This window comes from Lingula anatina, chromosome 10, assembly GCF_051362555.1.
Source record: "Lingula anatina isolate TDL-2025a chromosome 10, LinAna3.0, whole genome shotgun sequence".
NCBI lineage: Eukaryota > Metazoa > Brachiopoda > Lingulata > Lingulida > Lingulidae > Lingula > Lingula anatina.
Window position 1 is genome coordinate 10,196,246 of NC_141776.1, and position 22,170 is coordinate 10,218,415.

At 34.3% G+C, this 22,170-nt stretch overlaps 2 protein-coding genes and 1 long non-coding RNA gene across 5 annotated transcripts; 1 reads left to right on the top strand and 2 right to left on the bottom strand.

Annotated features, from left to right (window-relative positions):
• Positions 1-206: 206 nt before the first annotated feature.
• On the bottom strand, positions 207-8,110 carry LOC147759557 (uncharacterized). Of its 3 annotated transcripts, none has more exons than XR_015331461.1 (4): positions 7,167-8,110; positions 5,799-6,004; positions 2,490-2,670; positions 207-1,954 (listed from the first exon to the last, which is right to left on the bottom strand). XR_015331461.1 is itself a non-coding variant. In XM_086997755.1 (2 exons), the coding sequence occupies exons 1-2, from the start codon at positions 7,407-7,409 to the stop codon at positions 5,966-5,968; spliced, it is 303 nt and encodes a 100-aa protein (XP_086853881.1). In that variant the 5' UTR covers positions 7,410-8,110; the 3' UTR covers positions 3,969-5,965. The 3 variants fall into 3 exon arrangements, 1 of the variants encoding a protein (XP_086853881.1); XR_015331460.1 differs by having other exon boundaries at positions 7,146-8,110; XM_086997755.1 differs by lacking the exons at positions 207-1,954; positions 2,490-2,670 and having other exon boundaries at positions 3,969-6,004; positions 7,146-8,110.
• Positions 8,111-8,496: 386 nt separating this feature from the next.
• On the bottom strand, positions 8,497-11,159 carry LOC147759558 (uncharacterized). The gene is made up of 3 exons (XR_015331474.1): positions 10,614-11,159; positions 9,447-9,644; positions 8,497-8,879 (listed from the first exon to the last, which is right to left on the bottom strand). It is a non-coding gene; the product is annotated as an uncharacterized LOC147759558 (long non-coding RNA).
• Positions 11,160-17,897: 6,738 nt separating this feature from the next.
• Positions 17,898-22,072, top strand: LOC147759559 (uncharacterized). Its single transcript, XM_086997694.1, has 8 exons — positions 17,898-17,948; positions 18,505-18,707; positions 20,047-20,228; positions 20,412-20,465; positions 20,846-20,896; positions 21,373-21,426; positions 21,640-21,687; positions 21,978-22,072. The coding sequence occupies exons 3-8, from the start codon at positions 20,183-20,185 to the stop codon at positions 22,058-22,060; spliced, it is 336 nt and encodes a 111-aa protein (XP_086853820.1). The 5' UTR covers positions 17,898-17,948; positions 18,505-18,707; positions 20,047-20,182; the 3' UTR covers positions 22,061-22,072.
• The last annotated feature ends 98 nt before the right edge of the window (positions 22,073-22,170 follow it).

Genomic DNA, 22,170 nt, shown 5'->3' on the forward strand with positions numbered 1-22,170 from the left:
TTTTTAAATTTTGCTAAGGGTTACTAATCTATGTATTTCTGTCATGGTAAATCTTAATTATTTGATTTATATGTAAAATATGCTTATAATTTATTGTCACGTCCCTATTAATGCTGTTTATCAAGTACCGGGTACTCTACATGCATTGTCACTACAATGTTAAACAAATTTTTAAAATAATAATAATTCCAAAATTGAAGAAATGGTTGATTTACAAAGATTTATTGTGAAACAAGTTTTCCTTTGCTCAGTACAAATACAAACAATGTCTATACATTAGAATTAGTTGTTCAGGAATGAACTATATACAATATACAGGTAAATTGAATACAGCAATCTAAGGGCACAAACAGACATCCAATTAATATCAAACATTTGAAAACATATTGCCTTTCCCACCTGATAGTGTAAAGCAAGATCAAGGCAAATGTTTATTAGTCCTTTGGTTTGTACTAGTGGTTTGTTGTATTCAGTCTCTGTTTATGCTGTCCTTGGTATAGAGTGATCAGTCTTAAAAGATTTCCAAACAGCAGTGGTTACTGTATATAGTTTGTATCCAACACCTCACACATAATGTCCATAATATCCTTTGCACTGCCATGATTAATAAAGAGAGTATTCAAATCCATTCCATAAATACATTCCTTTTGACATTAACACTTCCATCAAGGTCATAAATATACAGATTGGCCTGTGCTGAATTGCATATATTTGCAGCAATTGTACCAACTGAAGTATATGATAGACCTCTTGTTGAGCAGGTATTTTAACTTTAAAGTAGATACTGGAACCACATTGCGAATGGTTGAACACACTTTTTTACTGTTCAGATTACATATTACAAAGAGAATCTATGCATGTCAAATCCCAGACAGTTTGGCTTTAAAACATCCCAATGAACTTATTTTCCAAGTGAAAATTAATTACTGTGGTTACTAGTTCTAAGTAAAATAGTGTAAGCTAAATTAAAAATATTTTTCACACTAGACCTACAATTATTATTATTATCCACATATCAATACATCTACATGATTCCTGTAATAATAAGAGTTGGAGCCAACTGTGTTGGACCTATAACACAGTTTTAACATTGCTTACAAGGCAAAAGTAATATCTGAATTTTCTGATATAAATTTAAAGCTACAGGCGGACAAAAATAAAATCTCTAAATCACATAAGAGAGTGATCATGACCATTTAAAACCTAAAAATCTAAACAAAAAAAAAAAAAAAAAAACACTTTGGCTTGGTCATGGTGTTTTCCAAACCTCTGAAAAGGACAAAACAATTGGTTATGTTGGTACACTACAAAAATTATGTCAGGGGACAGGGTGTGAATTCTTTAACTACACATTTGTTGTATTACCACTACCAAGCAACGTTCAGTAAAACCTACATGCAATATCCTAACTTGAAACTGTTCAGCTAATATTTTCAGTATATCAAGAAGCAATTAACAATTAGTTACCATACGATTTAGTGAAAGGTTTTCTATTCATAAATTCTATTGTTACAGTATGCAATTATGCAAGGAGGAATGTAGCCTTACTTTAACTACATCAGCAAACTTAGGGACCATTCCCACAGATATTTGGATCGATCTATCTCCCTGGGGAATCTCACTAAATTGCTATCAAACTAACCAGCTTAAACGTCTGTCACGCCTAGTAAAACTGTTAGGGGGTAATTACCTTTACCCCTAGCTGATTCGGTAAGTGTGACAGACATTTAAGCCTCTTGAGCTGACTGCAATTTAGCGTGAATCCCCAGGAAGTTAGGTCGATCCAGATAGATCGATCTAAGTATGGGAACCCAGTCTTAGCCTAGATGGAGTCATGCATAGATGGAATAAGTAACTAACCTTCTGTGTATGGTTTCAAGTGAATATAACTAAGGCACCTTGGTTTTAAGCTCTTTCCCTTCCATTCTGCTTCTGGTCCATTTTTTTTTTTACCCTAGAAGTATTACATGTATTATGAGAATTGTATGCAAGCAAGCCACAGTGGTACTATAGAGCTTTGATAATGTATATTTTGACATGCTGAATTGCTAGCTACATTTTATTATGCACCCACCCCCAATATACTACTAATATCTGTATCTTTAAGTCAAAATTAAGAAATAACAACTGTTTGTATGCAATTAATATTTCACAATAAAAACATTGTAAATATTTCCTAGAATTATAATGAATAACACTTTACCACCAAAACAGTGATTATTACTATTATTCTTGAATCTGTGCTTGCCATCTGACGAGATGGACCTTCATGATATGATTCTTACAAAAAACATGGACTATACTAACTTTTGAATGTCAGAATGGAGTCATTAACAGTATAGAAAATTGTTTACCCTAGGAAAATCTGGTTTTTGGACAAAATGAACAGTTGTTCTTCCTTTGAATTTAATTTTAATCAAAATTGTATGAAATATGACAAAAATATATGCATTGAATAAGTGAACAAGTGGATGATGATTATGATTTACCTGTATGGTCCAATCCATTCTGTCTCTAGCTTGCCACTTTTCCACCCAACCTTATGAAAGTTTTTCTTCAGAACTTTCATTCCCCATTCTAATTGAAATACTACCACATTCTTTCCTTCCTTTGCCTCATACTATCTCTTGTTCTTTGGACGATAATTTTGACAAATCTTGTCAAATATTTCTGAAATTTTTACAAATGATACTTAACAACAATAAAAATATGTGATAAGCTGATCAGTTGACCGTGTCTGATGAAAAGTATTTTCTTTGGACGATATATTTGAGAAAACTGAAAATTACAATGAAAACACGGATGTACCCAAATATAGCTAAAAATCGTCATTTTTGGTTTTTTATGTCATATTATTGGTTAAGTGTGTATCTAACGTTTAACAGAATAAAATTTTACATTTTGAACAAAAAAAAAATTTTTTTTTCTGAGGGTTCTGATGCTGCACACATCGGCACCGGTGGCCTGGTCTATGCCCCGCCTTCGTTGTCAAGGGCCGTTGGCATGGGTAAACTCGGTGGGCGGACCTCAGCTGCATCAGCCCGACTCGAGAAACAATAGAACAGGGATGCGTCATACCCCCTTTGTCATAAACAGCGATCGGCAAAGCAGTGTCTATTGTTCCGCTTAAGCTGTTTTGATAGTCGCTCTTGATTGTGATCAGTGCTAAGATGAATCTTTTCCGACACATTGGATTTGCTCGAAATACGTGTTCTCCTTTGAATTGCTTGTTGTTACACGCGCTCTTTCGATTTTCTTGTTAACTTTTTGACATAAGCAAAAAAAAAAAAAAAAAAAAGAAAATTCCGTTGCTTGCTACCCGTGACAGCAACCGTCATACTATCCATCCATTTTTGACAACAGCTCAATGCAGTCGTTAGATTTTAAAAATCTACATGGGCGTAACTAGGCATACGCACGGATGCACTGTGTGTACAATTTTTTTAGCCAACCATGATATTATTTTATATAAATTTAGTGTATTTTTCACGGAATATAAAAGAAAATCCTCTGCTTATTTAAGTCACCTGTATGTACAAATCCTCTGTATCAATTGTATAGGCACAATTGTTCTGACCCCCCCCCCTCCCCCCCGTCTTGCAAACTGAGGTATACAATGTCTGTAACCTTAACAAGTTCTATCTTAATCGTCCATCTAACTGGAACTTCCTTTACCTGTTAATTGGAGGGTTCAGTGGCCCTCAACTCTTATGTACCTTCTTTCTTGAGAATATCGAACGCATTCTTGCTGGCGATATTTATCTCAGGCAAAAATCTGCCTGAGTGTTATTTTCAAAGAGCAGCTCCCGCAACCCTGGGGGCACTAGATAAAATCTGGACGCCAGGTTTAAGAAGGAGCTAGAGAAACAAAGGAAGAATTTTTCCTGCAAAGCTTCAAAGAATTTTGACACGGACTTGACCCAGCTAACCCCTCCAAACTAACAGAGTGACATGGGGAATTTTTACAAACAAATAATTAAACTTAGATGTATCAGAGCTCTGTCGTGTCGTACAATTGGTTGTCTTTGGGAGCCATGCATCCACATGTAAGGTGAATGAAACCGTATGTTAGTTCAACTCAGAGGTGGATCCAGGATTATTCGAAGGGGGTTCCACATATGCAAAGCTAGCCTCCTTTTAAATAAATTTACCGTTCTGGGTAATAAGAATATTGAAACTTTTTTAATTGCGAGAATATTTCTGACTAAATGATGATTTTATTATTAATGGAAATTAAGCTGCGATGTGTGGTACATATGCTGTAATTACGCTGTCCTTCATCTCTTGCGTTAGTCTACATTTTGCTGGGAATTTAAAAAATCTGTGCGTACAATTTTAAAGGTCTGGTTACGCCCCTGAATCTATGCAACTTGGGCAATTTGATCCGATCAGCGTCCTGTAACACGACCGTGTTTTCGAACCATTTTTGCTTGGCGAATGTGGACAAGACCGCCTGCGATGCTGCTATTGTGTGCACATCCTAGAGCGCATCCCTTACACTTGCCCCGACGGCAATTGACGTGGCCACTGATTGCTTGAGTCATTAGGGCTTACTTGATTGCCTGTCAATCATTCTGGCAGTGCTAGCAGTAACCCCTTGAAGTTACTAACAGGAGGTGAGATTGATACAAAAATAAGATTTTCTGACATCCAAATGCATGCAAACAAGTTCATTTCAACCGGCAATAGAGTACTCATCTTCGCGATTGTCAGAACGATAACAGGTAAAGCTGCCAAAAATTTAATTTGCTAATTTGGACAATTAACCTCCCTGAAAGGGTTTTTGCTCGTTTTCTTTGCTTTCAATATTGACGAGATAGCATTATCTTAGTAAGCTATAACTGTCTACCTGTACACCTGAGGGTGACCAAATTCACCATGCTAATTATGAAAAGTATGCACTAAAAGTGCTTTTTAAGAAATTTTGATTGATCCTCTCTTTTCTAAATTATAGACTTTGAAAGTGAAAATTCCCTAATATTTTGATGTAATTTCATGTTTTTATAGATAAAATCAACAATAAGTGTCTGAAGAAAAATCCCTGACTCCATGCTGTAGTACTTTGTTCAAGTGTTATAATGCCATCAAAAGCAAGTTTATAGCTGTCCAGGTGCCTGAGAAAATCAGGTGTATAAAAATGGTGTTTTTGTCCCCAAAATCCCAATATTACGTCACACGATGAAGTTGGATCTGTGTTCCAAGCATTATTAGATATTTTGAAGATACATTAAATGAATGTGACAGGAATAAAAAAGCCCAGACCTTTATTTTAAGAGAAAACCTCAAACCTACATTCCCCCCTTAAAATAGTTAAACGTTAATAATTTTGTCAAATCTTGTCAAATATTTCTGAAATTTTTACAAATGATACTTAACAACAATAAAAATCTGTCATAAGCCGATCAGTTGACTGTGTCTAATGAAAAGTATTTTCTTTGGACTATATATTTGAGAAAACTGAAAATTACACTGAAAACACTGGCGAATTCCATGATTTAAAATAGTTAAACGTTAATAATTTTGACAAATCTTGTCCAATGCTTCTGAAATCTGTACAAATGATGCTTAACAACAATAAAAGTCTGTGATAAGCTGATCAGTTGTCTGTGTCTTTTTTTAAGTGTCAAGTTTATTGGAAATTGATAATCAGAAGTGTGAGAATTATCCAAAACAAATATTTCAATATTGCAATGTATTATTTACTATCGAAGCTAGAAATGGCATATGTGATGACTTGAGTTTGTTTGTGTAGAAGGTTGCAAATTACCTGTAACTGTCATCTGGAAAGCAATACATACCCATACAAGACTTCTCCTTACTATCAATGCCAGATGCAGACTACTCCTCACAATGGGTTTCTGGAATGGGTTGCTGTTAGCACAATATATTTGACAATGCACTAAATCTTGCCACATATCATGTATTGAACACATGAATAAGACAGAGTGCTGCTCTTGATGCTGTCTTAAACTTCACTTCCTTCCTTTTTCATGGTAAAGGTACTCTGGAAAAAGAACAATATAACTGAAAAACTGTAAATTACATTGAAAACACTGGCAAATTCCATGACTTAAAATAGTTAAATGTTAATAATTTTGACAAATCTTGTCCAATGTTTCTGAATTTGCACAAATGATGCTTAACAACAATAAAAATCTGTGATAAGCTGATCAGTTGACTGTGTCTAACGAAAAGTATTTTCTTTGGACAATATATTTGAGAAAACTGAAAATAGCACTGAAAACACTGGCAAATTCCATGATTTAAAATAGTTAAAGGTTAATAATATTGTCAAATCTTGTCCATTATTTCTGATATTTTAACAAATGATGCTTGACATCAATGAAAATCTGTGATAATCTGATCAGTTGACTGTGTGTCTAATGAAAAGTATTTTCTATGGACGATATATTTGAGAAAAATGAAAATTAAACTGAAAACACTGGCAAATTCCATGACTTAAAATAGTTAAATGTTAATAATTTTGACAAATCTTGTCCAATGTTTCTGAATTTGCACAAATGATGCTTAACAACAATAAAAATCTGTGATAAGCTGATCAGTTGACTGTGTCTAACGAAAAGTATTTTCTTTGTACAATATATAAGAGAAAACTCAAAATTACACTGAAAAGAAGTTGGCAAATTTCATGACTTAAAATAGTTAAATGTTAATAATTTTGTCAAATCTCATTCAATGTTTATAAAATCTGTACAAATGATGCTTAACAACAATAAAAGTGTGTTAAAAGCTGATCAGTTGTCAGTGTCAAATGAAAAGTGTTCTTTGGGGCAATATATTTTGGAAAACAAAAAACTACCACAAAAACACTGGCAAATTCCATGGCTCAAAATAGTTAAACGTTAATAATTTTGTCAAATCTTGTCCAATACTTATGAAATTTGCACAAAAGATGCTAAACAACAATAAAAATCTGTGATAAGCTAATCAGTTGACTGTGTTTTTTTAAGTGCCAAGTTTATTGAAAATTGATAATAAGAAGTGTGAGAATTGACCAAAACAAATATTTCAATATTGCAATGTATTATTTGCTATCAAAGAAAACAGCAAATGTGATGATTTGAGTTTGTTTGTGTAGGAAGTTGCAAGTTTATTACAGCTGTCATCTGGAAAACAATATATACCCATACAAGACTCCTCCTTACTATCAATGTCAGATGCAGATTACTCCTTACAATGGGTTTCTGGAATGGATTGTTGTTAGCACAATATTTGACAATGTCCCAAATCTTGCCACATGTCATGTATTGTACAAATGGATAAGACATAGTTCTGCTCTTGCTGCTGTCTTTCACTGCCTGCTTTTTCATGGTAAGGGTACTCTGGAAAGAAAGAACAATAAACTTCAGAAAACTAGAAATTACATTGAAAAAACTGGCAAAACCCATGACTTAAAATAGTTAAACGCTAATAATTTTGCCAAATCTCATCCAATGTTTCTGAAATCTGTACAAATGATGCTTGACAACAATAAAAGTCTCTGAAAAGCTGATCAGTTGTCAATGTCAAATGAAAAGTGTTCTTTGGGGCAATATATTTTGGAAAACAGAAAACTACCACAAAAACACTGGCAAATTCCATGGCTCAAAATAGTTAAACGTTAATAATTTTGTCAAATCTTGTCCAATACTTCTGAAATTTGCACAAAAGATGCTTAACAACAATAAAAATCTGTGATAAGCTGATCAGTTGACTGTGTCTAACGAAAAGTATTTTCTTTGGACAATATATTTGAGAAAACTGAAAATAGCACTGAAAACACTGGCAAATTCCATGATTTAAAATAGTTAAAGGTTAATAATTTTGTCAAATCTTGTCCAATATTTCTGATATTTTAACAAATGATGCTTGACATCAATGAAAATCTGTGATAATCTGATCAGTTGACTGTGTGTCTAATGAAAAGTATTTTCTATGGACGATATATTTGAGAAAAATGAAAATTAAACTGAAAACACTGGCAAATTCCATGACTTAAAATAGTTAAATGTTAATAATTTTGACAAATCTTGTCCAATGTTTCTGAATTTGCACAAATGATGCTTAACAACAATAAAAATCTGTGATAAGCTGATCAGTTGACTGTGTCTAACGAAAAGTATTTTCTTTGTACAATATATAAGAGAAAACTCAAAATTACACTGAAAAGAAGTTGGCAAATTTCATGACTTAAAATAGTTAAATGTTAATAATTTTGTCAAATCTCATTCAATGTTTATAAAATCTGTACAAATGATGCTAAACAACAATAAAAGTGTGTTAAAAGCTGATCAGTTGTCAGTGTCAAATGAAAAGTGTTCTTTGGGGCAATATATTTTGGAAAACAAAAAACTACCACAAAAACACTGGCAAATTCCATGGCTCAAAATAGTTAAACGTTAATAATTTTGTCAAATCTTGTCCAATACTTATGAAATTTGCACAAAAGATGCTAAACAACAATAAAAATCTGTGATAAGCTAATCAGTTGACTGTGTTTTTTTAAGTGCCAAGTTTATTGAAAATTGATAATAAGAAATGTGAGAATTGACCAAAACAAATATTTCAATATTGCAATGTATTATTTGCTATCAAAGAAAACAGCAAATGTGATGATTTGAGTTTGTTTGTGTAGGAGGTTGCAAGTTTATTACAGCTGTCGTCTGGAAAACAATATATACCCATACAAGACTCCTCCTTACTATCAATGTCAGATGCAGATTACTCCTTACAATGGGTTTCTGGAATGGATTGTTGTTAGCACAATATTTGACAATGTCCCAAATCTTGCCACATGTCATGTATTGTACACATGGATAAGACATAGTTCTGCTCTTGCTGCTGTCTTTCACTGCCTGCTTTTTCATGGTAAGGGTACTCTGGAAAGAAAGAACAATAAACTTCAGAAAACTAGAAATTACATTGAAAAAACTGGCAAAACCCATGACTTAAAATAGTTAAACGCTAAAAATTTTGCCAAATCTCGTCCAATGTTTCTGAAATCTGTACAAATGATGCTTGACAACAATAAAAGTCTCTGAAAAGCTGATCAGTTGTCAATGTCAAATGAAAAGTGTTCTTTGGGGCAATATATTTTGGAAAACAGAAAACTACCACAAAAACACTGGCAAATTCCATGGCTCAAAATAGTTAAACGTTAATAATTTTGTCAAATCTTGTCCAATACTTCTGAAATTTGCACAAAAGATGCTTAACAACAATAAAATTCTGTGATAAGCTTATCAGTTGACTGTGTTTTTTTAAGTGCCCAGTTTATTGGAAATTGATAATCAGAAGTGTGAGATTTGACCAAAAGAAATATTTCAATATTGCAATGTATTATTCGCTATCAAAGAAAACAGCAAATGTGATGATTTGAGTTTGTTTGTGTAGGAGGTTGCAAGTTACCTATAGCTGTCATCTGGAAAACAATAAACAATATATACCCACACAAGACTCCTCCTTACTATCAATGTCAGATGCAGATTACTCCTCACAATGGGTTTCTGGAATGGATTGTTGTTAGCACAATATTTGACAATGTCCTAAATCTTGCCACATGTCATGTATTGTACACATGGATAAGACATAGTTCTGCTCTTGCTGCTGTCTTTCACTGCCTGCTTTTTCATGGTAAGGGTACTCTGGAAAGAAAGAACAATAAACTTCAGAAAACTGAAAATTACATTGAAAAAACTGGCAAAACCCATGACTTAAAATAGTTAAACGCTAATATCCAAATCTCGTCCAATGTTTCTGAAATCTGTACAAATGATGCTTGACATCAATGAAAATCTGTGATAATCTGATCAGTTGACTGTGTGTCTAATGAAAAGTATTTTCTATGGACGATATATTTGAGAAAAATGAAAATTAAACTGAAAACACTGGCAAATTCCATGACTTAAAATAGTTAAATGTTAATAATTTTGACAAATCTTGTCCAATGTTTCTGAAATTTGCACAAATGATGCCTAACAACAATAAAAATCGGTGATAAGCTGATCAGTTGACTGTGTGTCTAATGAAAAGTATTTTCTATGGACAATATATTTGAGAAAAATAAAAATTAAATTGAAAACACTGGCAAATTCCATGACTTAAAATAGTTAAATGTTAATAATTTTGACAGATCTTGTCCAATGTTTCTGAAATTTGCACAAATGATGCTTAACAACAATAAAAATCGGTGATAATCTGATCAGTTGACTGTGTGTCTAATGAAAAGTATTTTCTATGGACAATATATTTGAGAAAAATGAAAATTAAATTGAAAACACTGGCAAATTTCACGACTTAAAATAGTTAAACGTTAATAATTTTGTCAAATCTCATACAATGTTTCTAAAATCTGTACAAATGATGCTTAACAACAATAAAAGTCTGTGATAAGCTAATCAGTTGACTGTGATTTTTTAAGTGCCAAGTATATTGGAAATTGATAATCAGAAGTGTGAGAATTGACCAAAACAAATATTTCAATATTGCAATGTATTATTTACTCTAAAACAAAACAAAAAAAACCCCACTAAATGTGATTATTTGACTTTGTTTGTGTAGGAGGTTGCAAGTTACCTATAGCTGTCATCTGGAAAACAATAAACAATATATACCCACACAAGACTCCTCCTTACTATCAATGTCAGATGAAGATTACTCCTCACAATGGGTTTCTGGAATGGGTTGTTGTTAGCACAATATTTGACAATGTCCTAAATCTTGACACATGTCATGTATTGTACACATGGATTAGACATAGTGCTGCTCTTGCTGCTGTCTTTCACTGCCTCCTTTTTCATGGTAAGGGTACTCTAGAAAGAAAGAATAATAAACTTCAGAAAACTGAAAATTACACTGAAAAAACTGGCAAACCCCATGACTTAAAATAGTTAAACGTTAATAATTTTGTCAAATCTTGTCCAATGTTTCTGAAATTTGCACAAATGATGCTTAATGACAATAAAAATCTGTGATAAGCTAATCAGTTGACTGTGTCTAACGAAAAGTATTTTCTTTGGACAATATTTTAGAGAAAACTAAAAATTACACTGAAAATAAGTTGGCAGATTCCATGATTTAAATTGTAAAACGTTAATAATTTTGTCACATAGTTCTTCTCTTGATGCTGTCTTTCACTGCCTGCTTTTTTATGGTAAGGGTACTCTGGAAAGAAAGAACAATAAACTTCAGAAAACTGAAAATTACACTGAAAAAAAAACTGGGAAATTCCATGACTTAAAATAGTTAAATGTTAATAATTTTGACAAGTCTTGTCCAATGTTTCTGAAATTTGCACAAATGATGCTTAATAACAATAAAAATCTGTGATAAGCTAATCAGTTGAATGTGTCTAACGAAAAGTATTTTCTTAGGACAATATTTTAGAGAAAACTAAAAACTACACTGAAAATAAGTTGGCAGATTCCATGACTTAAAATAGTAAAACGTTAATCATTTTGTCAAATCTCATTCAATGTTTCTAAAATCTGTACAAATGATGCTTAACAACAATAAAAGTCTGTGATAAGCTGATCAGTTGTTAGTGTCAAATGAAAATTGTTCTTTGGGGCAATATATTTCGGAAAACGGAAAACTACCTTAAAAACACTGGCAAATTCCATGGCTCAAAATAGTTAAACGTTAATAATTTTGTCAAATCTTGTCAAATACTTCTGAAATTTGCACAAATGATGCTTAACAACAATAAAAATCTGTGTTACGCTGATCAGTTGACTGTGTCTAACGAAAAGTATTTTCTTCGGATGATATATTAGAGAAAACTCAAAATTACACTGAAAATAAGTTGGCAAAATCCATGACTTAAAATAGTTAAACGTAAATAGTTTTGTCAAATCTCATCCAATGTTTCTAAAATCTGTACAAATGATGCTTAACAAAAATAAAAGTCTGTGATAAGCTGATCAGTTGTCAATGTCAAATGAAATGTGTTCTTTGGGGCAATATATTTCGGGAAACAGAAAACTACCACAAAAACACTGGAATATTCCACTGGAATATTCCATGGTGCAAAATAGTTAAACGTTACTAATTTGGTCAAATCTTGTCCAATACTTCTGAAATTTGCACAAAATATGCTTAACAACAATAAAAATCTGTGATAAGCTAATCAGTTGACTGTGTTTTTTTAAGTGCCAAGTTTATTGGAAATTGATAATCAGAAGTGTGGGTTTGACCAAAACAAATATTGCAATATTGCAATGTATTATTTACTATCAAAGAAAAAAGCAAATGTGATGATTTGAATTTGTTTGTGAAGGAGGTTGCAAGTTACCTACAGATGTCATCTGGAAAACAATATATACCCATACAAGACTCCTCCTTACTATCAATGTCAGATGCAGATTACTCCTCACAATGGGTTTCTGGAATGGGTTGTTGTTAGCACAATATTTGACAATGTCCTAAATCTTGACACATGTCATGTATTGTACACATGGATTAGACACAGTGCTGCTCTTGCTGCTGTCTTTCACTGCCTCCTTTTTCATGGTAAGGGTACTCTAGAAAGAAAGAATAACTAGAGGATCAGAGAGGCGATACCGCCTCTGGATATTGTACCACCAGCTGGAGTAAGCGCATTGGTATGGACCCTCCCCCCCCAAAAAAAAAAAAATTGAACACCACCACCAGTCTTGTGTTTGACAAAATGCAATAAACAAGAGTTCTCAAAATATGCAACAAGAAAAAAAAAATCGAAAAAACAGTTAAAATGGTCCAATCAAGGAGATGTTCAAATTGACCTGTATTTTCCTAACACTGATCACTCCTGTGATTTTCAAGACAATAGGCCTATTGGTTTTCCTTGAAATGCATTATCAGTATTGCATATACCGGTATGCTGACAAAAGAGAAAACCTAGGGACAACACTGGGCAGATCTCTGCTAGTTTTGAAGATATGAAGGGAAAGAAAATATGCAGAGTTCAGTTTGTGGTAAAAAAGTTGGTCAAAGGTCAATTTCAAGGTCACAGCATATGACTTCCTGTATAAGTTCAATAGTAGCTATGGGCATTTCTTTGCCAATGTTGGAGATATGAAGGCCAGGAAACATGCAAAGTGTAGTTCATCATAAATAGTAAGTCAAAGGTCAATTTCAAGGTCACAGTAAGATTGCCAGTATATGACTTCCTATTCAAGTTCAATAGTAACTTTGGACCTATCTCTGCCAGTTTTTGAGATATAAGGGATAGAAAATTTGCAAAGTTCAGTTCGTGTTGAAAAGTAGGTCAAAGGTCAATTTCAAGGTCACAATAAGAATGCCAGTATATGACTTCCTATTCAAGTTTAACAGTAACTATGGGTGTATCTCTGCCAGTTTTGGAGATATAAGGGCTGGGAAATTTGCAAAGTTCAGTTCATGGTGAAAAGTAGGTCAAAGGTCAATTTAAAGGTCACAGTTAGATTACTTGTATATAACTTCCTATTCAAGTTCAATAGTAACTATGGGCGTATCTTTGCCAGTTTTGGAGATATAAAGATCAGAAAACTTCAAAGTGCAGTTCATCATGAAAAGTAGGTCAAAGGTCAATTTCAAGGTCACAGTTAGATTACCAGTATATGACTTCCTATTGAAGTTCAATAGTAACTATGGGCATATCTCTGCTAATTTTGAAATATTTTACATTTTACCCACTGAATATTGCAATGTTGTAATTTTTGATATAGCGCAATGCCTAAACCATATCGAAAACAAAAAAATGGACATCACCCCCAGTATTGCACTTGACAAGTTCTACAAAATGCGATGAACAAAAGGTCTCTGGCATTTACCATTCCAGAATAAAAGCAAGTTTTCAGTTTCGGTATCTAATGGCTGCTTCTCCTGTGAAATTGCACCGATTGACCCATAACTCCCAAAGATGAAAGGAGTCCCCAATTGTAACCTCTCACTATAACAGGAGAGCTTAGATCTGTGTAGTTTCCAAAAAATAGCACAAACAAATATTTTTTGGCAGAAAATTCCCATTTTTAGAAAATTTTGGCTTGTTTGACCTTGAAAAAAAGGTCAAAAGTCAAATCCAATGGCATATTTGGAATCTCCACATATGCCTTTCGGTCAGACTTCTGTAGTAATTTTTCCCATAATTCCTTTGGATTGGGAGATATTTAGCCTTGAATTTTCAAAAATTTTGACAAGGGTGCGTTTCAACAAGTGTCATGCCCAGGCCAATGCACCGACAGAGACAAAAAAAACAGGGTGTTCAAGTTGAGATTATATGTGACCTAAATCCAAGAGATGGGGACACAGGTCCTGGCGGTCTAGGAGGAGAAGCGGTAACGGTGACTTGTTTCCGGCGCCCGACTGCGGAGCCGCATGAGCCGGCGGAGCCGCAGGAGCCGACGGAGCCGGCGGAGCTGTACGAGACGGGTCGGGACTAAAACCATGAGTACCGCCAGCGTATACGCTGGTGGTACTAATTAACTTCAGAAAACTGAAAATTACACTGAAAAAACTGGCAAACCCCATGACTTAAAATAGTTAAACGTTAATAATTTTGTCAAATCTTGTCCAATACTTCTGATATTTTAACAAATGATGCTTAACAGCAATAAAAATCTGTGATAATCTGATCAGTTGACTGTGTGTCTAACCAAAAGTATTTTCTATGGACAATATATTAGAGAAAACTCAATATTGCCCTGAAAATAAGTTGGCAAATTTCATGACCATGAATAGTTATAGTCCTGTGCCTCCTAGTACAGTGAAGTAGTCATGACTCATTGTGCTCCATTGTGGCAGTAGTCCTGTGCCTCCTAGTACAGCGTAGTAGTCTGGAGTCATTGTATTCCATTGTGGCAGTATAGTTCTGTGTCTCCTAGTACAGTGTAGTAGTCTGGAGTCATTGTATTCCATTGTGTCAGTATAGTCCTGTGTCTCCTAGTACAGTGTAGTAGTCTGGAGTCATTGTATTCCATTGTGGCAGTATAGTTCTGTGTCTCCTAGTACAGTGTAGTAGTCTGGAGTCATTGTATTCCATTGTGTCAGTATAGTCCTGTGTCTCCTAGTACAGTGTAGTAGTCTGGAGTTATTGTATTCCATTGTGTCAGTATAGTCCTGTGCCTCCTAGTATAGTGTAGTAGTCTGGAGTCATTGTGTTCCATTGTGTCAGTATAGTCCTGTGTCTCCTAGTACAGTGTAGTAGTCTGGAGTCATTGTATTCCATTGTGTCAGTATAGTCCTGTCTCCTAGTACAGTGTAGTCTGGAGTCATTGTATTACATTGTGGCAGTACAGTCCTATGTCTCTTAGTACAGTGTAGTAGACTAAAGTCAGATGATGGACTGGAAGAGATAAAAAACTCAGTGGTCAGGAATTTTCCACAAAAAGTTCCAGAGTGTGAGAGTATTGACAATTTATTACTTTCGTTCAACAAAAAAAAAACGTGAATGAATGTGTAAAAAAAATTATCTTACAAAATAAAGTGTTGTTGTTGGTTACAGCCGAGGCATACACTACTATACTAGTGCTGGTAATACAGAAGACAGGTGGATTTCCTGTCGTCACTGAAACTCGGGATGGTAGTGCTAATACATGTTAGTGATGGCAGAAACTAAAAGACAGAAAACCAGTACAACAGAACAGCAGAACAGACTAAAATGCGGAATACAGTAAAAAGTGGAACGTGTATCAAATACATTGTGGAACAAGGGAATATTATTTATGTGATGCTAAAAGAAAAACAAGACAAATATAAATATATTGAGTTATTACTATTATTATTGTTGTCTGCTTTTTGTGCACTTTGTATAATACATGTCATCTTGTTTTAAGGCGGTGTCTGTTGCGCCTTTACATAGAGGATGGTATTCTTTATTGCAACCGTCATAAATGACATACAGGGTGTGTGTATCTGGCAGCTGGCATTCACAGTAGAAATTGACCGCGACTGAGTTTTTTTCACACGATTTTTAATTTTACGCCTGCTTGTAATAGGAAAAAGCAATAGATGACGTCTTTTTTAACAAAAAAATAAATGTGAACCAAGTTTTTTGTGGTCATACTTCATGGTTGTTGGATCTTTGCCGTTTGCCAATGTAACCATATTCGCTATGACGTACAAACCGCAATTGTAGTTTACTAGTTGTTATTTTGTTGGGTTACCGCAAAACGATAATTTGTAGAGTTATTGACGATATGCCATGGTGCTATCAATGTCGCAATGCACATTTGTTCCATGGTTGGAATGTCACTGAAAGAAGAATCGCATATATTCAGCGTAAATGGGACACACCCCTATGTTTGAAACTGTGAGCCAATGTGTTCCGCGGTCTGGTGTTTGGTTTATTATTTGGATAAATCTTTTTTTGTGACGCTTGAAATCTAACTGTACTGCCAGTGAACATGACTAGAGTCCTTCTGGAAGCAGGAATTGGTGTTTAATGTTATATCATGACAAGCGTCGATTATCGTTCCATTCAGCCAACCACAAGGGTCAGTGATTATATCGCGGTCTCTGATGTTCAAATTTTCATTAATAATATTCCTATCAGCCGGGATTGACACTTCTCCGCTGTAGCTGATGTCCCATCCATTAAAGTGAGTAAAGTGTTCCATTCCGTGGCCGTTGTCTGTATGTTCCGTTCCGTAGCTGCTGTCAGACTATTCCGTGTCCCGAGTAGAGTGTTCTGTTCCGCACAATCGGTGGGGGCTTCTTTCCACCCTTGTATGTCACGAAGCAGCCACTTAAACTCTTCTTACTGATTGGTTCTTATTCTGATATCATCGACAAAATATTTCATAATACTGGGGGCCAATTTTGTTCGCAACATTGTAGTATGATAGAATAGTTGTCTTCAGTCTGGGAAAAGAGCATATAGGTCGTTGATGATTATGTTCCGGGTATTTACAAGAACCCCGTCGGCGATCATTTTGCGTTGGAACTCTTCAGATGACTCAAGAAGAACAATAGGAAATTGTATTTATAAAAGAAGACACAACGTCAGTTGTGCTCTGATTTATAATCATCTCACCTGCCATCGCAAAATGTTGCATCATTACAGATGAAAAAGTTAAAGTGGATGACGGCATTCAATCTCGTCTGTTTTCCAAAAGCACTTATTATCTGCAGCCAAGTCCATATATCATGCTATCGTCACATTGTGACAAGCACATTGCATCGTGATGTGAACAGTGAACAACTGACACAGTCGATATCACATACGTATCCTTCATTTCAAATGTTTTATCTTGATGACGTTTTGCAATCATGGCAGAATTACCATTTAAGAATGCCCTGACTGAAGATGACACCCAGTGTACAGAAAGTTGGATGAAATTTTCGGTTTTTCATCATCACCTTTCGCTGACGCCATGTTAACATTGAGTATAGATGGCGCTGTGCAAGAGGTGAGACTTGTGGTTTGCACCATAGACCCCAACCGATATCAGTCAGAGGTTAATCGCCTGCCCCCTAAAAAAACCGTGCAAGGATGGGGGCATAAGCATCTTACACAGGATAACCAGGCTCTAGTTGTGTGTGATATAGTGTGATTTGTAAAGCAGAGAGAGTCACGTCGAGACCGTCAAAATAGCGCCATTCCTATTGGTTTAAAGTTAAGGAACAATACAGGAGCTGTCCAATCAAATTTCTTTATACAGTAATTATTCCTGTTTATTGTTTTAGTAAACAAAGCAAAGATATAATTTTGCACAGTAGCTGGTAAATTAAATTTTTGTTCAAAATTGACCATGAAAGTTTGTATCCAAGTTTTTTATATGATAAATTTATTCTAAATGAAATTTTGGAGAATTTCCTGTTACACAACGTCAATTTTTTGCTGATAATCCCAATATAATGGAGTGTATCACTACAAAAGAAAGATGCAACTGAAATCTGTTATTGGAACATGTTAAAGTATGATTTGATTTATTTATTGCAGATGTCAGTTAATATGGATATTGAAAATAACAAAGAAGAGCAGTGTGCTCGTAAGTTGTGTGTGTGTGTGTATGTGTGCGTGCATGCACGAGAAGTTATTCATATATATAATCAGGCTGTACACTGTATGAGTCATAGACTGAGTTCCCATACCAAGATCGATCTAACAGGGCCGATCCATCTCCAAGGGGTTTCTCCCAAAATTGCTTTCATCTTAAGCGTCTTAGATGTCTGCCACTCCTACTGAAGGTGCTAAATGATCATTAATATCCCCCTAGCAGCTTCTGGCACACATCTAAGCTGCTTAAGTTGATTGCAATTTAGGGAGAAACCTCTTGGAGATGGATTGATCCTATATAAGATAGATCTAGGTATGGGGACCAAGTCTAATACATGTTCTACCAAATCAATACATTGTCCTAAACTGCTTTTGCGTACTTTTCAATGTTCTTATATAAATGAAAAAGAAATTGACTTACTTATTCATAATAAGAATGCAATATATCCCTTTTTTATATTTAGTGAGTGATTTGAATGTCTGCAATTACAACATCAAAAAGATATATTGACAAGATTTCTTTCTATTTTCTGTTTCATTTTGAACAGCCATGGCCACTGTTCGAATAGTCCTAAAAGACAATATCTTAAAAGCCAAAGCAGTGGGCAGAGGAACTGCCCTTGGAACATGGGACACCCAACGTGGTGTAAACCTTGCTAGGTGCACCGAGTTAGGTGTCCCTGTTCTAAGGGCGGAAGTTCTTCTGCCCAAGGCTGCAAATATAGAGTGGAAGTTTGTTAGACCGCAAAACGTAAGTATATTATTAGGGTAGGGTAAATAATAACTTTTTTTTTTGGAAATCTCTCAGGGAACATGTGATTTTAGAGGCAAAATGGGCCAAAAAGTTCATTTCTGATGAGAAATTTGAGCTAGGAGCATTCTTTAGGTCGGTAATTTTACTATTTTTGAAAACGCATACAAAGCATATGCACTGCATATACAGTAACTGTAGTAATTATATGTATGTATATAATTGTATTGAAAATTGTTGAGTGAAGCACACATTTTTAATAAGTGAATGTTTTATATGGCATAAAATGATGCTAAACACACATGTGCAACTATTTTTTTCTCACAACAGCCATTTAGGATGGTAAAATGACAATTTTAAAATGGAGGACAAAATGCCCTGACAAGAGTTTCAACATCAACAATTAAAGGAACCTATGTTTTTATTATGCCTTTTCTTATGTTTTTAAGGTTGTAAAATTTTTATTCTTATGTTAACAATGCCATTGTTACATTTTAAATTGAGTTTGGTTACCTTGTTGGTTGATAGTTTACTATCAAGCTTAAAAGAAGAGCCAGATCTCAGTCAGTCAAAACGAGGAGTGATAAGATATCTGAAGTTCTGCTGGATGTGAATTATGTCTTCCGGCTTCATACATGTAAATCATGTAAAAATGTAAAAGTGTATCATCCATCCTATTGTAAAATATTTACTTTATGGTAAGGTTAATTTATTCTTCATTATGATTCCCTTCCAACAGATGTTGGGAAATCATATCACTCCTCATTTTGTTTGATCAAGATGACTGAGGTTGTTCATTTCCCCCATTATCGAAGTTTCTGGCTCTTCACTCTAGCTTGACAGTTAACTGTCAGCTGACATTAACTGAACTCACTGTAAAATGTACCAATCTCAGTATTAACATCAGAAATAGATTCTACAACCCCAAAAACATAACAAAAGACATATGACACACCATAATACCTTTAATTGTTGTTAATGAAGCTTTGGGTAGGCCGTTTTGGCTGCCATTTTGAAAATTGTCATTTTACCGGCCTTAATAATTTTTTTAGAAAAAAATGATTGTCAGATTTGTGTTCAGCATCCAATTTCGCCTCAGAAAACACCTGTTATGGAATTTTTTTGAGATTTACCATACCCTTATATTATATTAATTTATTTGTAATGACAAATGAACTGAGATAAAAATAATTTTCCTTTTTATTGAAAAAGAAAATCTAAGTTCAACAAATTTAACTGTTCTTTTAGTTTCATTCATTTCTTGTAGATTACAATGTTTTTGATTAGTCAAATTTTAAATATATGTATCTTTTCATTTGGATTTTCTTTTTCATTTCAGGCATTAACTTATCTTCAATTTATTTATTTATTTATTTATTTATTTATTTATTAAGCCTTACCACCCTGGGTCTGGCTGGATATGGGAGCCTGAACCCTTTAGGAACAGGTGCCTCCAGGTGACCACCAAGGACAGCATGGAAGTGACCTGTACATGGGGAGAACTGGACATGGAAATAAAAGGTCTTATAATTCTATTAAATCTAACTAATGGAAAGAAAAGGTGAATTAACATTATTATTCTATAAATGTAAGATATGGAAAGAAATGGTCCTTTAATTCTATCAAATGAAATTTAGACTATTTCATTCTCAGTGTCTATATCATAATTTGTGAATAACAAAAAATGTATGCATCTTATTCCAGAGTCTAACTACACATATGAACCTGAAGTCCACACCAGTGATAAGGAAATTGCAGGTAATAATTCAGTTGATTTTAGCAATTTACTTGGTGTGTTTGTTCATTCTCACTATTTGCAAGGAATCTTGAAGTAAAATTATCTATGTTTTTGACTACAAACACCTTAACTCTCAGGGTGCAAGTCTTGACCCTTGAAGCTGTTGATTACCAGGGACCATTCACAATGAATTTGGTCAATTTTGTCTACCTAGCCAATGCGCACTTACTCCATGGAAACTTCAGAATGCAATCAGATTAATAAAAAAATATAACTGACTAACACATCCCCTCTTGTTTCTGACTTACCTGTAATTACATTACTACTGCCGTAAGGTAACATGTTAAGCTTAGATTCAATATAAATTGTATTCCCTTTCATTTTAATTATTCTGTTGCAGTTGATACCAAGGATGATAACAGAGTAAAGGCTCCTAACACTGAAGAGACAGGTAAGACAGAAATCTCAGTAAAATATTTATTATTTAAATACACATATGAAATGTACACATGTGCACACTTGCACACACACACACTCTTTATTTTCAGAAAAATCCATGCTTTAACTTTGTAAAGATTGATCATGATTTGCACTCCTTTAAATTTGCTTCTGTTCTTTGAGTTGATACCAAAGACAAGAAATATGCAACAGTTGTTAAAACTCTAAGTATTGAGGAGATAGGCAAGACCGGAAACTCAGTAATGCACACGGTCCACACGCACTAACATGCACTCTCACACAGTACACACACACCACGTTGCTTATCCAAAGTCTTGTCTTTAGCATACTTAAGAAGATCTAAATTTATTTTAAGTGAGTTATGTCTTTGAATGTGTTTTCACCAATGTAATTCGATATTTGTGCCCAAATTCTGTTTGAACATGGATTTTGTTTCATTTGGTTTCCATTCCATATTTTTTGCTTCAGCCGACATTAAAGATGCAAACAGTGTGTCACTTGCTGAGGATATCAAGAAAAGAGGTAAGAAAGTTATGTCCATTTAAACACACCCAAAAAGTTTACACACACACACACACACACACACACACACACACAGAGAAGCAGGCTCTCGTACACAATCATTGTGTTAATTCACTGTTAGGTGATCTTATTCATTATTGTATCTTTGTCTGTGTATGATATCCTTGTTGTGCTCATGGACAGAATTATTTTGTTTTCCATTTTTTTCTTCAGTTAATGTCAAAGACACAAAAATTGTGATAGAGGACGTGAAGGAGAGAGGTAAGACGGCAGGGTCTATTTAATAGGTATCTACTTATTACAGTGTTAAAATGTGACTGTGCATGCACTTGCATGCACACACACACACACACACACACACTCCTTGTTGTGCAAACAGTATTTGTACTTTTAACAAGTATTAATTGAAATTCAAAATTTGATTATTCTAACAGCGGTAAATGTGTTTCAATATTGATTTATTTATGAAATAAGATGGTGCACAGACTGTATATTGAAGGTTATAATATATTATAGCATTTTATGGAGTAATGTTTTGTCATATATTTCAGCTCCCAAGGATCGCCGTCCTTCACGGTGGCGGAGATTATTTAATCTTTTTACATCCTGCTTTAGGCGCAGGTCAAGGACATAAATGGTTATTATTATTATTATTATTATTATTAAATAAAAATTATCACTTCAAACATTCAGAAATTAGGAAAATTTGACATCATTTTCAAAAGAACAGATTTATTTTACTGT

Bases quoted from the DNA above. Each gene is read 5' to 3' on its own strand.
- LOC147759559 (XM_086997694.1), top strand. From the start codon at position 20,183: ATGGAAGTGACCTGTACATGGGGAGAACTGGACATGGAAATAAAAG. The intron at 20,466-20,845 runs GTAATAATTCAG...ATTCTGTTGCAG, and splicing joins CAGTGATAAGGAAATTGCAG to TTGATACCAAGGATGATAAC. The intron at 21,688-21,977 runs GTAAGACGGCAG...CATATATTTCAG, and splicing joins AGAGGACGTGAAGGAGAGAG to CTCCCAAGGATCGCCGTCCT.
- LOC147759557 (XM_086997755.1), bottom strand. From the start codon at position 7,409: ATGGGTTTTGCCAGTTTTTTCAATGTAATTTCTAGTTTTCTGAAGTTT. The intron at 6,005-7,145 runs GTATATATTGTT...TTCTTTTTCCAG, and splicing joins TAAGGAGGAGTCTTGTATGG to AGTACCTTTACCATGAAAAA.